The 15796-nt window shown below is 45.8% G+C and overlaps 2 protein-coding genes across 4 annotated transcripts; one reads left to right on the top strand and one right to left on the bottom strand.

Annotated features, from left to right (window-relative positions):
* Positions 1 to 1244: 1244 nt before the first annotated feature.
* On the bottom strand, positions 1245 to 5477 carry ALKBH2 (alkB homolog 2, alpha-ketoglutarate dependent dioxygenase). Its single transcript, XM_030583471.1, has 3 exons — positions 4251 to 5477; positions 3265 to 3463; positions 1245 to 2450 (listed from the first exon to the last, which is right to left on the bottom strand). The coding sequence occupies exons 1-3, from the start codon at positions 4519 to 4521 to the stop codon at positions 2141 to 2143; spliced, it is 780 nt and encodes a 259-aa protein (XP_030439331.1). The 5' UTR covers positions 4522 to 5477; the 3' UTR covers positions 1245 to 2140.
* A 2164-nt stretch (positions 5478 to 7641) lies between these two features.
* UNG (uracil DNA glycosylase) lies at positions 7642 to 14770 on the top strand. Of its 3 annotated transcripts, XM_030583225.1 has the most exons (7): positions 7642 to 7731; positions 8447 to 8659; positions 8785 to 8880; positions 9357 to 9454; positions 10541 to 10629; positions 12096 to 12274; positions 12811 to 14770. In XM_030583225.1, the coding sequence occupies exons 1-7, from the start codon at positions 7642 to 7644 to the stop codon at positions 12949 to 12951; spliced, it is 906 nt and encodes a 301-aa protein (XP_030439085.1). In that variant the 3' UTR covers positions 12952 to 14770. The 3 variants fall into 3 exon arrangements, with proteins under 3 accessions (XP_030439085.1, XP_030439084.1, XP_030439086.1); XM_030583224.1 differs by lacking the exon at positions 7642 to 7731 and having other exon boundaries at positions 8327 to 8659; XM_030583226.1 differs by lacking the exons at positions 7642 to 7731; positions 8785 to 8880 and having other exon boundaries at positions 8327 to 8659.
* Positions 14771 to 15796: the final 1026 nt, after the last annotated feature.

Genomic DNA, 15796 nt, shown 5'->3' with positions numbered 1-15796 from the left:
CCTCCCCTTCAAGACAAGAGATATCTACTCAACAGGGTTAGCTGGTGCAAACCCACAGCCTACAACAAGAACAGAGCAGTGAGGAAGAATAGCAACAGGATATGAAAGATCAATTGTTCGCAACAGAAATTTCTTCCTCCTCACCAGATGAGGCAGTCACTGCTACTCCTCCTCCTAGCCAGCCAGCTAAATTCAAGGCCTTCCAAGATGCATGGTAGATACTTCAGAGAGTCTAGTGGAGGTGGTCCAAGAAAAGTCACACATTACTAGGCCTCCTGCACTCCTCCGTGCCTGGTAGGTTTGTCATGTACATTACTTGTTAGAACCAGCTAAGGAGTTGTGACAGATCCTAGCATCAGTGTGGCATCTATTTCCAAAAGAGCTGACAAGTGCTACCAGGTACTCTTTGAGATTAGAATATGTTTACAGCACCACCACCCACAGATCACTAATGATGGCGGCGGCAATAGATGAAAGATCTAAGCAACAGGGGCATCCAAAGACACAATGTAGGGAAAAGAATCCTACGAAGCTTGACTTATTCAGCAGGAAGCTCTAGCTCCTCAGCTAGTCTCCAGATGCAAATTTCCAGTTATCAGGCACTGCGCTCAAAGTGCCTCAATTCATAGAGAAGCTTCCACAGCATAGTCCCCTACTGTCTGGGGTAGTTAATAGGCCAAACATCTCATCAGGCAGCTCTAGACCCATCTAAAATGGCAGCATATTCAATGACTACTGCCACTGGCATGCAGGGCTTCATGATGATTAGCCCTATACTGCCTGGATTCTGTATGGTGAAGGAACTGAGGAAGGCCTGCTTCGCCCCTTATGCCCTCAAGTGGTGGGTGGGTGAGGCGCAATCCCAGTGGACACTGCTGGCCAAAAGAATTCAATATCGGACACATACGCAACAAAAGTAGAATCCATCTGGACAATACATCTCCAAGAACCATAGTTACAGGCAAGTCTTATCTTACGCGGGGGTTCCGTTCCGCGGTTAGTGCATAAAGTGAAAACCGCGTATACTCAAAATTACATCCCCAAGCCCTTTAGATCCCGCCGGCAGCCAGGCCAGGGCGGCATTTAAAGGGCTCCACCGGGATTCCCACCGCGGTGGGGAGCCCAGAGGAGCCCTTTAAATGCCGGCCCCAGCCCACTCGCTGGAGCTGCGGGCAGGATTTAAAGGGCTCCACCAGGCTTCCCACCACAGTGGGGAGCCCAGAGGAGCCCTTTAAATCCCACCCATAGCCTTGGCAGCCGGGCCGGGGATGGCACTTAAAGGGCCCGGAGCTCCACGGTGGCTGGAGTCTCAGGCCCTTTAGTTTGCCCCAGGGGCTACCAGCCACCTCTGCAGCTGGGAACCCCCTGGGTGATTTAAAGGCCCTGGGATTCCCAGCCACAGCTGGTATCCCAGGACCAGCGTAAAGCTGAAATCGTGCATGATAAATGCGCGTAGGTTGCGAAAGACTTATACTGTAAGATAAGTATCAGTTCTTACTGCTTTGTTGGTATATACCTTCAGAAGCTCCAGAACTGTGCAGTCCTGTTTCCAAACCTACACCACTTACAATCACATTGTAAATGATGAAGGAGAAGTTTGTCATTTAAACAATCAGCATTCCCTTGTTGTAGAAGACTCTTGTTTTATTTAAAAAATATATATGACTCATTTGTAGAGAACATTTCAGACTTACTGAATTATTACATTCTATGGTACGTTAGTATTTAGTAGACAGCTGTACATACTTGAGACTTCAAAACAAAAAACAAGGCATACTCACTGATACGACTACCATGGATTTAACAATAAACCTCCCTTCTGAACCAAGGAGAATAGCAGTAGAAAAATATACCATCAGGCTGCAGTAGTGCTTGGCTGTAGGAAAATAATCTTGACATCCAAGATCAAATGGTTACCGTATTTGTATCTAAACAACTGCATGTTATTCCCCGTTTGCTTTCCTAATTTAAATACACTCGTGACACAGCTTGCACCACAGCTAGGTTCCTATCTCCTGCTATATATGCAAAGGAAAAGGCCGTGTCTGAAAGAGAAATTGACTTATGACATGGAAAGAAAGTTCTCATTTTCAGAAGTAAAAGGGGCTGTTAAAGCTAGATGTTAGGTTGTTAAATAACTTCATTGTTTTGGTAAAGCCATCACTTTCCGAAACGTCAGGTTGATTCTTGGGGCTAGCACTCTTTTGCGGGTGGGCAAGCTGTGATACCAGTACACATTGGTGGGGTAGTTCATCATTAGTAAACTGCCATGGGCTAGCTGCAGCCTGACTGGCTCAATGTGGCATGAGGCGTTTTTCCCTCGGGAAGCACCATGCCTGAAGAAAAAGTCCCTGCAGGCTCCGAAGGACACTGACGCAATGGGACTCCGTGGAACCAATTCTCTCTCATCATCTTGATGTTCGCCTATGTGATCACAGCCATCTTTATATCTGTGAGGGGGAGGATTAAATTAGTTCTTCCATCAACTGTACAAGCATATGCCACACACTGCTTTACTGCAGCATATTTATTTTTTATACACATACACAGACTATTACTGGAAACCAGAGTTCAAGTCTTAATTTAGTCACAAATGAGTCTAGCATTCTCACCCTCAAGGATGCTTTTCTACCACACAAAACTGACACACACACTTGCGAGTTGGTTCTCTGGATGGGAAAGACTGAGGGGCTCGCTTGAAATGTAACCGCCCTAGCCTCACAGACAAATCTGGATTCTGTGCAGGGCTTGAATGGAGGAAAGTTTCCCATGACTGCGTTATACTTCTGCAGAACACATTGAAAATGTGCCACATAGTGTGTTCCAGACAAACGCATATCTTGGAGAGAGATTCCTCCCTAACTTCTCTGCCTCACCCCCTCAGAAATGACCCAGTTCAAACACCAATTCTGTGCTTGGTTTGCAGTGACTGGGATGCCACTCAACTGAGCCTACTCCTTGTCTCAACAGGGGTGCAAGGAACATAGGATTGGGTCCTGGGTGTTTAATCATTCAGCAGTAACAGAAGTATTTCCATGTAGATACTACAATGAGAGGCACTAAAGGAGTTTAGCTTTTGGAATGCTTTCCAGTACTCTATTAGCTAGTCAATGCTACATTGGAAGTTGCGTATCCACAAATTCCTTTTCAAGGCTAAAATGAAGTGGCAAATAACTGCTTAATGATACCTGATTACTAAAATGTCCTACAATCAAACTGTTGTTTGAACAGAGATGCTTACTGCCATCAGAAATCAAATGTTACCTGTTAATAAGAACAAAATTAAAAGTGTGTCCAGTGGCCAGGGTGATGCGCTCTCTGATATGGTTGAGAACTGGAATCCATAGCTTAGGAGCAAAAGTAACACCTGAGTAAGTGTATGTCAACTCAGGATCACCATATGTCACCTGCTTCCTTGGGATGTTATGCCATTTGCCAAACACTTGCACTTTGGTAAGATCACCTGTTAGAATAAGAGTTTGGGAAAGTCAAGACCGATTCGCCCTCCTTTTAGACAGCTAAGTAGCAGTATTTTTTTTTTTTTTAAAGTTTAGCATTAGATCAAGTGCAATTATCAATCATTCCCTCTGCAGAAAAGAGTACAACATATTCCCTGCTGTGTAGCTGCTCTGAGGGTGACTTAGAATGACAATATCACTAAATGGTGCTGCACATCTTCGCTTAAACACCTGTCAATTTTTAAAAGTGTTGCTGTCCAAAAATAATGACAGGAAGCTGACTATCACTAGAGATCAACATGTATGAGACTCCTCCTGAGGGATGGAAATAGCACAGTGCTCTGAGCTTCTCCCATGCCACTCTCTGTTATAGAATGGAAGGGGATAATTGTAAAATAACAACTAAAAACTTGAATCCTTTCACCTTTCATGTGTTTTGCATGTTTCATGCTGTGGCCTTGATCATGCATAAACAAGAATGTGAGTGAGCCCACTGAATTCATGTGCTTAATGTTAAACATAAGCATATCTGAAGGATCAAAGCCTGCGTTTGCCACTTACCTGCTATGGGCCTGATCATGCAAACACATCTACCCATTGGGACCTTTAATCCCATTAAAGCCAATGGGAATCCACTTAGAAGTAAGATTCGGAGTGTGAAGACTGTATGTAGGATTGCGCCTTATGCTTAAAAACTTCCTCCCACCTATCCAATCCTGCAATGAAGTCATAAGGCAGAATGCATCATGGCAATTAGAGACAGAGAGACATTAGGTCCGTTCATCTGTTTACCTTCAAAATATTCCACTTCCTTTTCCAGCTCCTGGAAAATCTTGTCAGCCTCAGTTTTGCTGAACAGGATCTTGTAATCGCAGTTCAGACCCTCAGCCCGGATTTGCTTCCATGGAGAATGCACAAAGGATTCATCTGCACCTGGCATTTGTGATCGGGGCCTTTTCTTCTCTCCCCCATCTCTCATCCAATCCAGCTCTCCTCCCTTCATCTCTAAGGGTTCTTGTTTGTTCTTGCCTGGGGAAGGCCTTTTGACCAAGAACTTATCCATTCCTAGCTGCCCCTAAGAAAGTCATTAGCCTGCAACTAAAAGGCCTGATGGGATTTCACTCTTGTTAGATTCTGGGCTGCATGGAACTACAGTGGCCTGGGAAATTTTAAATGCTTCGTTGAAACACACCTGTAAAATCCTTGCTCTCAAGTAACAGAGACTTAAAACTACCTTAATATGACTCCTAACAGATGGGGGATCGCTGCACCTCTGTGGAATGGAGTACCGGCTCCAACGCACTCAGTCATTCCAGGGTCATCCTCAGAATCTGGGCAATGCTCCTAGGGCCAGACAGATAACTTAGGACTCCACTGAAGCTGGCCTGGCTGTCAGCTCACTAAAGGCATGTAGGCCACAGGAACAGCTCCGGCAGGCCTCGTTTCCAGCAGCAATAGCTACTTCCCTCCCACCACTTCCTGTCTGAGACAGAGCCAAATGTTCCACCCTTGCTCAGCTCTCCCACCCAAGCAGATTGTTTTGCTCTGTAAGGCTTGCAGCAAGGTCCCCTGGCACCATCTACTGGATCTTCTTAGAAGCATCTATAAATACTAGAAACCACTATCAGCCTGAAATCACTATCAGCCTGATTACGGAATCCACCACATTTATAGGCATCATAAGTTCTGTTTAACGGGTGACTGTAGCAAACAATGTTATTTATTTTGTATGGCTTTGAGGCCTTCATATAAGGCAAGCAACCAGGCATTCAGGGCACTTTTATCCTAACGTGCATAGCTTAGTAAACACTCATTACAGAATAGCTCCTAATGTTCTGGCCTAGCAAATTTAAGCCTGGATTTCATGCATGCATTCCAGGATCCATGTCACATGTGTATGTTCACTCCTTTGCCAACAAAATGAACAAATGAGGGATTTATCCCACATCAGTTATCTTTTTAATCATTTTTATTACTGTTGTGCCTGAGGGCCAATCAAGAATGAGGCCCCACAGGCAGGTGCTGAACAAACACAGAATAGTAGACAGTCCCTATGACAAACACCTTACAATCTAAACAGACTAGATAGATCCAGGGTGGGAAAAGGGGTAGAACACACCAGCAGAGTAAATGATGGGATGGTGGCAAATGCCATGTTAGTACCATATTTTAAAAAATATATATACTTATTTTTGGTGTAGATGTATTTAGGAGGGAATTGGCAAAATGCAAAGGGAAGGGGGACAGGGTAGAGGAGGGTAAGAGGGGCATGCATGGAGTGAAACTGGGGTGCAAGTGCTATTCACAGTTGTACTGACAAGGCCATGGTGTTCTGGGCCCCTAGTGTCTTGGGCACAACTTAAGAGGCAGTATGGTTACTGCATAAGGACATAGGCTGGGACTCAGAAGATGTAGGGGCTATTCTTAGCTCTGCCACTGACTTGCTGGGTGGTCTTGAGTAAGTCACTTTCCTCTATTTAGAGTGTAAACTCAGGGCTGGTGGGGCAGGGACACGGTCTGTATAATGATTAGCACAATGAAGTCCTAATGTGTTCAGGCTACTAAAACTTGGTGCAATTATATAAACAAATAACAAGTAACTTTAATTGTAATGCACATAAGTCAGTTTGTCCAGGCAATCACACCTAAATAAGTATTCAAGTTCCTTTTCCAGTTGCAAGCACATGGCACCCACATGCTCTACAATTTATTACCATCCAAGTGCTCTTATTCCCCCTCCCCCCCCCCCCCCCGAGTGGCTTTGCTATTAAAGCACTAGAGTGAGTGGCATGACTTTGGGGTCACACACCTGGTTCTGCCACTTTAACCTCTCCATGCTTATTTCTCTATTTGTAAGTTAGGGATAATAGCACCTCACAGGTGCTAAAGAATCACAAAGTTTTGTAATTCTTTAGGGAGCATCTCAGCTGAGCCTCATCACTGCTACTTCCACTATAAACCTGCTTCCTCTTGTTATCTCCATTTAATTCTTTGCTTGTTTTCTGTCTTCCCTGATGATGTTTTCAGCTTCCTCCGACAGGTTTGATAGGACGAGTTACTTAGCATTTGTAAAGAGTTCTGAGGAACCTGTTATGCAAGTTATTTTATTTTGATTGCCAAATAGGTGGGTTTTGATGGATCAGAACAAGGGCTGTGTTGCTCTGCACTCAAGCTACAGAGATGTGGTGGACAACCTTAAAGTGCCAATTTAAGAGTTTGAAAACAAGATCAGGGCAGGCTGGGAATGGACAAAGGCTGAATGCAAGAATAGAGGGGGGAAGTGTGCATGTTCACTCTGCTTTCTTGGGATGCCAAACCGCACACGCACAGCCAAAGCTTTCTAAGGGCAGAACTAGCCGTGCCAAAGCTTTCTAAGGGCAGAACTAGCCGTGCCACTACTTGGGCAGTACATTTGGAGTTGAGGCTCGTGTTCCTTCCTGCTATCATCCCCCTGCTCTATTCAGGCCCAGCACATCCAAGGAAAGACTTTTATTAGTTATCAACCGTTTCTATTACACCAACACCCAAAGGGCTGTCAGGATCAGGGTCTCATGGGGCTGGGCGCTCTACTGGCTGTGCAGCCCGCCTCTCCCAGAGGCCCTGTAACTGCCCCCCCAGGAGTGCTGCTTCCACCCCATCTGCCTGCATGCCACACATCACCCGCCCCTCGCTGGAAATCGGCTTAGAATGAAACTGGAGTGAACCCATGGGGGTGGGAAGGGAGACAGGGTGGCACGGGGGTGCCACACAGTGGAGTGTGGGGGGAAAGGTGGGACACAGGGGGAGGGCAGGACAGGACAGACCCAGAGGTGGGTGGGTCACTGAGCGGGGTGGAGGAACGGTAGATCCACAGGGGAACTGAGAATGAAACCTCAGTCTCTTACCCACGTGCGTGAACTCTGAGGGGCGGGGGAGGAGCCTGCCCCATTGCGCACGCGCTGACTGTCCCTAGGGACCCTCTCAAGCACGTGCTACCGCCAAGGACCCCCCCCTTCTTACGCATGCGCACTCACTTGGCGCCAATTTCGGTCAGTCTTTCACCCAGGCGGCCGCCGGCCAGTACCTCCGCCGGCTCCCGTGTGGGGAAGGGGCCGCCTGTCCCCGGACCGCCGCCGGGTCCCGTGTGTGGACGGGGCCGCCCCTCCCCAGCCGGCCGGACCCGCGCAGCCCACCCGCCGCCGGCATGATCGGCCAGAAGACGCTGCACTCGTTCTTCCGCGCGGCGCCGCCGAGGAAGCGGGAGCGCTCCCCGGAGCAGGGCGGGGATGCTGAGGTACCGCGGGGCCGGGCGGGATCTGGGGCGACGCGGACATGCTGGCCCCCGGCAGAGCTTATTTAAAAGACCCGCCGATCAACCCGGCGCCGATTTGAGGGATTGACCAATAGGAGAGCGCTCCTTGACTCACGGTCCAATAGGAGGGCAGAGCTGGGAGAGAGGTGGGGCCAGACAACTTGGCGGGACTTCGTAGTCTCTCGCCAATAGGGAGCGGTTTTCCATTCTCACTGTCCAATCGGAGGAGCATGACTGGGCGGGTTGATACCGCGGAGAGCTCAGTCGGCCGATCTTCATAGCGAGGGGCCAATAAGGGGAGCGGTGGCCCTGGCAGTGGCCAATGAGGAACGAGGGCGAGGCTAGCGTGTCCAGCTGCTGTCCGTGGCTGAACGTCCAATAGGAAGGGCGCTCCCCTGGGGGAAACACGCGCTGTTTTCCCGCGAAGTAGTCACGTGTTTGCGCGGCGTAGAGAGCATCTGCCACAGTCCCGCCCAGGCTGGGGGGCGGGGGCCCCAAGCGGCCTCCACTGCCACGTGGGCCCGGGCGCTCCGGCCGCAGCGGCTCGCCCGCGGTGCCCCTGGGGGGGCTGGGAGCTAGCTGCGCGATCCCGGCCGCCTCCGCCATGGGGCTCGCCTGCACCTTGTTTCTCCGCGCGGGGCCGGGCCGCTGCGTGCCGCGCCCCCCTAGCAGCCGTCTCTTCTGTCGCGACCTCCAGGCCAGCTTCGCCAAGAAGCTGAAGCTGGTGGGAGATGAATCGGGGAAGGCCTCGCCCCGCTCCCCTCCGCTGAGCCCCGAGCAGCAGGAGCGGATCCGCAGGAACAAGGAGGCGGCTCTGCAGAGACTCGCTTCGCGGAGCGTCCCCGCGGGGTTCGGAGAGGGCTGGAGGCGGCAGCTGGCGGGGGAGTTCACTAAGCCCTACTTCTCCCAGGTGAGTGAGCGCAGGAGGCTTTGCCCGGGGGAGGAGCGTCCTGCCGCAGCAGCTCCTCTGTAGCTGCTCGGTGGCTGCCCCTCTCCCTCGCCTGTACTGACCGCGCGCCACCCTGCTTCCTCTAGCTGATGGCATTTGTAGCAGACGAGCGAAAACGTCACACCATCTACCCACCCGCGCAGCAAGTCTTCACCTGGACGCAGATGTGCGACATCACAGATGTAAGTGCGCCTGGGGCCACCCCTGTAGTGCCGGGGGGGAGAGTGGGATCTGCTGCTCTCTGATGTTTTTGATAACACGATGAATGCTGTATTTGCAGTCAGGCTCCAGGGTGCCATGCATATGTTCGACTCTCCTGGTTTTCTGCCTAGAAACCCAGTGCTCTAGGATGTGTAGCCTGCTTTGTCTCCTGTAGTGTTTATATGCTTTGCCCCTGTTTTCTCATCCAGATACCGAAAATAAGGATTTCTGCATTGGTTATTTCCGTCCATGACTGCAACATAATGCTCTTAAAAACTTCAGCAGTCTTCTTGGCTTCTTTTCCCTGGCCCTCCCCATTTCTGCACTGCCTTCTTTCAGATGCAACTTGGCTCTGATCTAGAAATTTTTGCTTTGTAGCAATACATAAAATTCTAGATATTTTGAGATGTTAAGACATATTGCTGGGTTATCAGCACTAATTCGTGTCTGTGTTCAGGTAAAGGTTGTCATCTTGGGACAAGATCCTTATCATGGACCTGGTCAAGCTCATGGACTCTGCTTTAGTGTCCAGAGACCTGTTCCACCTCCACCTAGGTATGGTTATGCTTTATCTGTTTAAAAGTCTGCCACTGTTTATTGGGTAGGTTGTATATAGGCGTACAGCTGTTTGTGAGTTTGCCTTTCTGACTGCCTTTGATGTAATTGTTTTGTGATTTGCTGAAAAAATAATTTTATAACACATGACAGAGTATTTCTACTTGTTGGGGAGCAGAAAGGTGTCAGAAGAATAACTCATTGAATTTTAAGATGGGAAAGATCTGGGAAAGATCATCTCAATCAGTGGTCCATCAGTCCTCACAGAGAAAGCGCCGAACACAACATGTCATTCGTGTTGTTCTAACCAGTCCTTCAACCACCTGCTGACCAAACTGTCAGTGGCACTGGACACTCAACTGGCATAGTGCACTGCAACCCAGGACCACTGAGCAATCCAACAGTCTCAGCCGCCCAAGTAGCTGGGATTACAGGCACACACCAGCACACCCAGAGACTTCTGGGAAAGAATTACTACAAAAATAAATTGGTGAATTCAACATAGACTTCTTGCTTCTCCAAGGTGGTGATGTATTCCAAGTATTTAGTGTCCAAACCTACAAAATTGGGTTTCCCTGCAGATCCAATTGTAGTATCAGGGCCTTATACAGGAATGACCTGCAGCCTGATGGCACAGAAGAGCCATTCTTGTCTTGGTTTCACAAAGATCTTTATTTTCTAAATTGGATTGGATTAGATTAAACTTGCTTGTTTTCCTGTATTGCATACAGACACCATTCTGTGGCCCTATTCACTCAGACATCCATCCTGCAAATCCTTAAGTAGATGTTTAACTTCAAGGAGATGTGTGGTCCCATTGCCTTCAGTAAGCATTTGCATAAAAGGTAGCAGTTTCAGGGACTTGGTATTAATTAAAGGGAGTGGTGAAGAAAAGGACCTGTCATATACATCGGATAAATCAGATTACTATAATTTTCCTAAATGGGAGTTGGATGACGCGTCTAGAATACGAGATCAGATTTTTAGTTCTTGGTAAAAGTTCCAGTTGTACAAAGTCATTAACTTGTCTGTTTGATAATTTCACAGAAATATTCTAAAAATCTCTTCCATTATTATTGTTTGCAGTTTAGAAAATATTTACAAAGAGCTGTCTGCAGACATAGAAGATTTCACCCATCCCGGTCATGGAGATCTAACTGGGTGGGCCAAGCAAGGTAATCAATCCGTTCATCCTTCCTGGGTTCTTCATTTAGACTGTCTGTGCTAGCACTTATGTTGGCAAAGCCTTTGTCACTCAGAGATGTAAAAAAACACTCCTCAGAGTGGCGTAAGTATTGTCGGCATAAGCGTTCGTGTGCATAGCGTTATGTCAGTGGGAGATGCTCTCCTGCTGACATAGCTACCGTTGCTTTTTGAGCTGGTTTATTATTTCGAAGGGAGAGCTCTCTTCTGTCGGCACAATGCAGCTATATGAGAGCTCTTACAGCAACACAGCTCTATCAGTACAGCTGTGCCACTGTAAGCTTTTCAGTGTAGATGTGGCCTAGGTGGGGATCTCCCCCCCCCCCCCCAGTGAGTGGGTTGTAGGAGCAATGTTAATCTAGCTATTGGTATTTTCCAAACTACTTGGCTGAGATTTATTAAAAGGAACCATTTAAAAACCCCAGCCTTCTAATGTTCATAAAGCGGTTAAATAATACTGAGTCGAACCATGTAAAAAGTGAGCCTGTGCTTATGCACAGCTTAAGCACTTCAGCCTTGACCTTATATCTGCATAATTGTCTTCAAGTTCTCCCGACAAAGCACATGTGCAATGTGCTGGCCTTTTTAACAAAGAAGAGTTTACAATTTTTCTTGAGGTGTATTCTTTGTAATAACTCTTGCAAAATTCTACTCGCCTGGGGGATAGCTTTTTGATGGTGAGTCAGATAGCATCCTTTTTATTTTATTTATTTATTTATTTGTTATTTTGCCTTTTAATGCCTGAGAAAATATGCTTGGCTGCAGGTCGGAAAACCCTTGTGGTAGCTGTGTAAAACTGATGACCACTCCCCAACGAGTATATAGCTTAATTGTAATAAATGATTATGTGATATCATTACTGAAAATCTCATGAAGGTCTCAGAGTTCATCTCTAACTTCCGTGTAGTTGCCTAGGGAGGTTGTGGAATCTCTGTCATTGGAGTTTTTTACGGGCAGGTTAGACAAACACCTGTCAGGGATGGTCTCGATAATACTTAGTCCTGCCTTAGTGCAGAGGACTGGGTTAGATGACCTCTCGAGGTCCCTTCTAGTCCTGTGATTCTAGTGTTAATGATACTGACTCAGCATCATAGTGGTAAATCTGTTTATGCAGGCATGCTGTAACTTTAAAGGAAAACTCCATTAAAGCCTATTCATTTGCAGAAACTATATTTAGCCTCTATAATTTATCCCCTAAATAGGTCTATTTTTTAGATGGATTTCTTAATTACTTATTTTCTCCCTGCTTCTACAAATGGATTGTTTGAAAACTCTGTACTGGTATCTCTCATGGAGAGTTTTCCCATGAACAAAAGATTAAATGATTTTTTTTACCATTGGAGATCCAGCAAAAGACTGGAAGAGAGCTTACTACTTTGCAAACTAATTCATGTTTTCTCTGTCCGCACTGATATGTACATGTCTTGTTTGTGATTAGGAGTACTTTTGCTCAATGCCGTCCTCACGGTTCGAGCACACCAACCTAATTCCCACAAGGAAAAAGGCTGGGAACAATTCACTGATGCAGTGGTGTCCTGGCTAAACAATAATTTGGATGGACTTGTCTTCATGTTGTGGGGAGCTTATGCACAGAAGAAAGGCAGCTCTATTGACAGGGTATGGTTTAATTCTTCCATCTTTCTAGAAGTCTCATTGCTTCTTACTTCACTTGGGATGTTTTGGTAGGATGCCATCCAGAGGGGGCTTTTGGTCATAAGTGGAAAAACTGGTTGCTGCTGCCTACTATTCAATTAAAAAAGCTAGTAGACAGTTAAGGGTCTCAAGGCAGGCTGTCTTCTGTCACCACTTCGTGCTTATCCTCTGGGAACAAGAACAATCAGTATGGAAGAAATTAAGATACTGTTGTGTGAAGAGGCTCAACATTAAGATGTGTAGTTTATCTCCTGCAGGAAACTTCCCAGAACAACTTAACCTCTCTGTTGTTGCTGTTTGTTAGAATTGCAGCCATTTATTGAGTGCAGAAAGCCTGGGCTTCATGGCAAACCTGTGTGCTCTTGTTTTTAACTCGAACAATGAAGAGATACTTGCAGTTTCATTTCTGCATTTGATAATAGCACAGATGAGCAACTTCCATCTAGGATCTGAAAACCTGCCAAGTTTCTCATTCTTTTGTTATCTCCAACTTCTTATAGAAACGTCACCATATTCTACAGACCGTCCATCCCTCGCCTCTCTCTGTGCACAGAGGGTTCTTCGGTTGTCAGCATTTCTCTAAAACCAATGAACTGCTGAAGAAGTCTGGCAAGAAGCCCATTGACTGGAGAGCACTCTGAGCTACAAACATCGATTTGGGAATGTAATGTGAAGTAGCCCTTATATCAAGGATCATCCCATTCCTGAAAAATTTGGGCTAGCATGAGAATTATTCTTTAGACTTGGTCTAGCTGAAAAACAAAATGGCCTACTTTGCAGAAGTGCTACCTTTTAAGTATCTTTTTTACATACTGTATATGTTTAAGGGGAAAACCAGAGTTTGATATAAAGAATAATGAAACTTCTAGGTTGTCAAAAAAATTTAAGCAAAAATCTGTTGAGCCTGTTCTCAAACCAAAAACCATGTATGTTCTTTGCTCTGATGGGACTATCTAGGGAATTCTCATATTGAGCTAAACTCATATAAAATTCAGTTCTTGTGAGCATCCTTTTACGGTTCATGAAACACATCTTATTTGCTATTTCCCCCCTTGTATTTTCCCATGTGTAAATAGATTTTATGTTTTGGTAAAATGGAAGCACCTTTATACTCTTACAGCAAAAAAGCTAGTTACTGTTTGTTCTGCCAAAGATCTGTTTAACTCAGTTTCATTTTCCAGATGTTGATGTATTTGTGCTTTAAAGATTGTTTTCTATCAGGCAGCTGGACTAGCTATGTGGTGTTACTGAACACACCTTTGAACTCCCTGAAGATTTCAGGGCTAATATCCCAGACAATTGGGGGAAGTTATGACCAATAGTTGTGATGTCTCTTTTTTTATATGCAAAGTACTTTATTGTGAGTTTAATACTATCAAAATTCCATTAGGCATAACAGCTCCTTCTAACTACCACAACAGCCTGACTTTCAGAAGAAGTGTTCTCATGTTATTTAGTATGTGTCTTGTGTCACCTGCATATGTACCTGCTGATGACAGCTGAACTTCAAGGTGATCCTTCAGGATGGTATTAGAACCTTTCATGTCACTCTTCAGCATGTTTGAATGTACAGTAAAATCAGGACGCCTCAGATACAGAATTGGTTCTGTGCATTTCATAGTTATGAATGAACATAATTGTCTTCATTTCACTTTTTTGAACCTCCTCTCCTCCAATGTGTATCTTTCTCCCACCAGTAATTACAGTTTTACTTTCACTCAGAGCTGGTCTGAAGTTGGAGGTGCCTAGCATCTCTAAAGTTACATCCCCTGAAGAGTTAAATCTGTTTGTAGCGTGTCACGGGGCAACAATCTTGTTTATAGTCACCATTTAGCATCTGGTTACATTGTGCAAACCTATTTCTCATGCCATACTGATCCAGCAGTATTTGCTTAGTTAAAACTCCCATTGAAAACAATAGAAGTTTCTCCTGAATAAGATATACAGGAGTTGGGTCAACTAGTTCACAGTGGATTATTGCCATTTCTTTTTTTATTTTTATTTTCAGTATGTTGCAAACTGCAGTATGGAAGTGACAGATCCTTTCTTCCATGAACATTTTGCTCACTGTTTGCCACTGTGATGGCTGGCTCCAATAGAAATTGAAGACCTCATGCTGCTCCCACAAAGTTGGTGACAGAACTCTCCCTGTTGTCAGGGGGAGCAGGGTGGGGCCTTGATGAAATTCTAGGCATTCAGATCTAGCTCTAAAATAATTGATACTTTTCTATTAACTTTCACTGGTTAGAGAAAAAGTTTAGTTTATCTATTCTGTGAAATTGCATCCTTATTTTGTACTATACTAGTACATTTTACACTAGTATCTATGAATGGAGAAGCCATTTCTGAATCTTTGTCCCAGTAGGTAACACTAGTACAAAAGAAAAGGTTCTATAAGTTTTCTATATATATTGTTTAACCATTTTGTTGGTTTTTAAATAAAAATTCTACTTTCTTTATGCTATTGTGCTGGAATCATTTACTTAGCTCCCCATGTGTGATGGAGCAGCCCTGCCCCACACTAGTCCCAGCAGCATCAGACCAGTAGCTCTGACAGTGGAAGTCCTGCCCCGGCCGTACTGGGCATGCTCCAAGTTCTCTGAGAGTATAAAAGGAGGGAACTCAGCTCAGTCTGGGCTGGCAGCCACAGGTGAAGGACCTAACTGGGAAGCTCCTGGCCAGCACGAAGCCCTACTATGGGAGGAGCCAGAAGAGGCGATGGACCCAGAGACCCATGGAGAACCTAGGGACTGGTGGGAGACCCCAACTCTTAAGCTGGTAGGAAGTGACCTGGGGGTGTAGGGTGACCAGATGTCCTGATAAGATCGGGACTGTCACTATTTTTAGGTGTTTGTCCTGCGTCCTGATCGATGTTTGGTCAGGACTCTAGTTTTTTGTTTTGTTTTGTTTTTTCTCTCTGCCAGCGTGACTCCGTTTGTTTTTGTTTGCTATGCTGGCGGGACTCTGCTGTGTGGTTGTTTGTTTGTTTTGTTTTGTTTTTTGTTTTTGCTGTGCCAGTGGGACTCCTCCTACTCCCACCATGTCCTGATATTTTCTTCATCCCATTTTGTCACCCTGCGGGGGTGGGAGATTACAGACCTTACAGTACCTTGCCCTGGTAAGCCTCAGCATGTTTTGGTAGGAGCCAGTGGCAAGGTCCTATGTTGCTGTTAGGGCTGTGGGCTGGGGCCCCGTGGAGTGGGAGGGAGACTGGCCACTAGGCTGTGCTGCCCTGCAACCAGGGGCATAAACCCTCACACCATGTTAAGTTCCTCTTATCATAAATGTTTTCTCTTATAAGTGTACTGTAGACTGTTTTCCAAAAATATTCATATTAAACAGTAATCTTTGAACTTGAACTCTTACTCCCAATTCTCCATCCTGCTTTGTTTTGACAGACCTATTTTTTTCCCCTCAATATTTGGTACTTCTAAAGTCTGCAATTCAAATGAAGATAAAATGTAGTGGGTCACCTCATCCAAATCT

This window comes from Gopherus evgoodei, chromosome 13, assembly GCF_007399415.2.
Source record: "Gopherus evgoodei ecotype Sinaloan lineage chromosome 13, rGopEvg1_v1.p, whole genome shotgun sequence".
Lineage (NCBI taxonomy): Eukaryota > Metazoa > Chordata > Testudines > Testudinidae > Gopherus > Gopherus evgoodei.
This window is presented reverse-complemented; position numbering and strand designations above follow the sequence as displayed.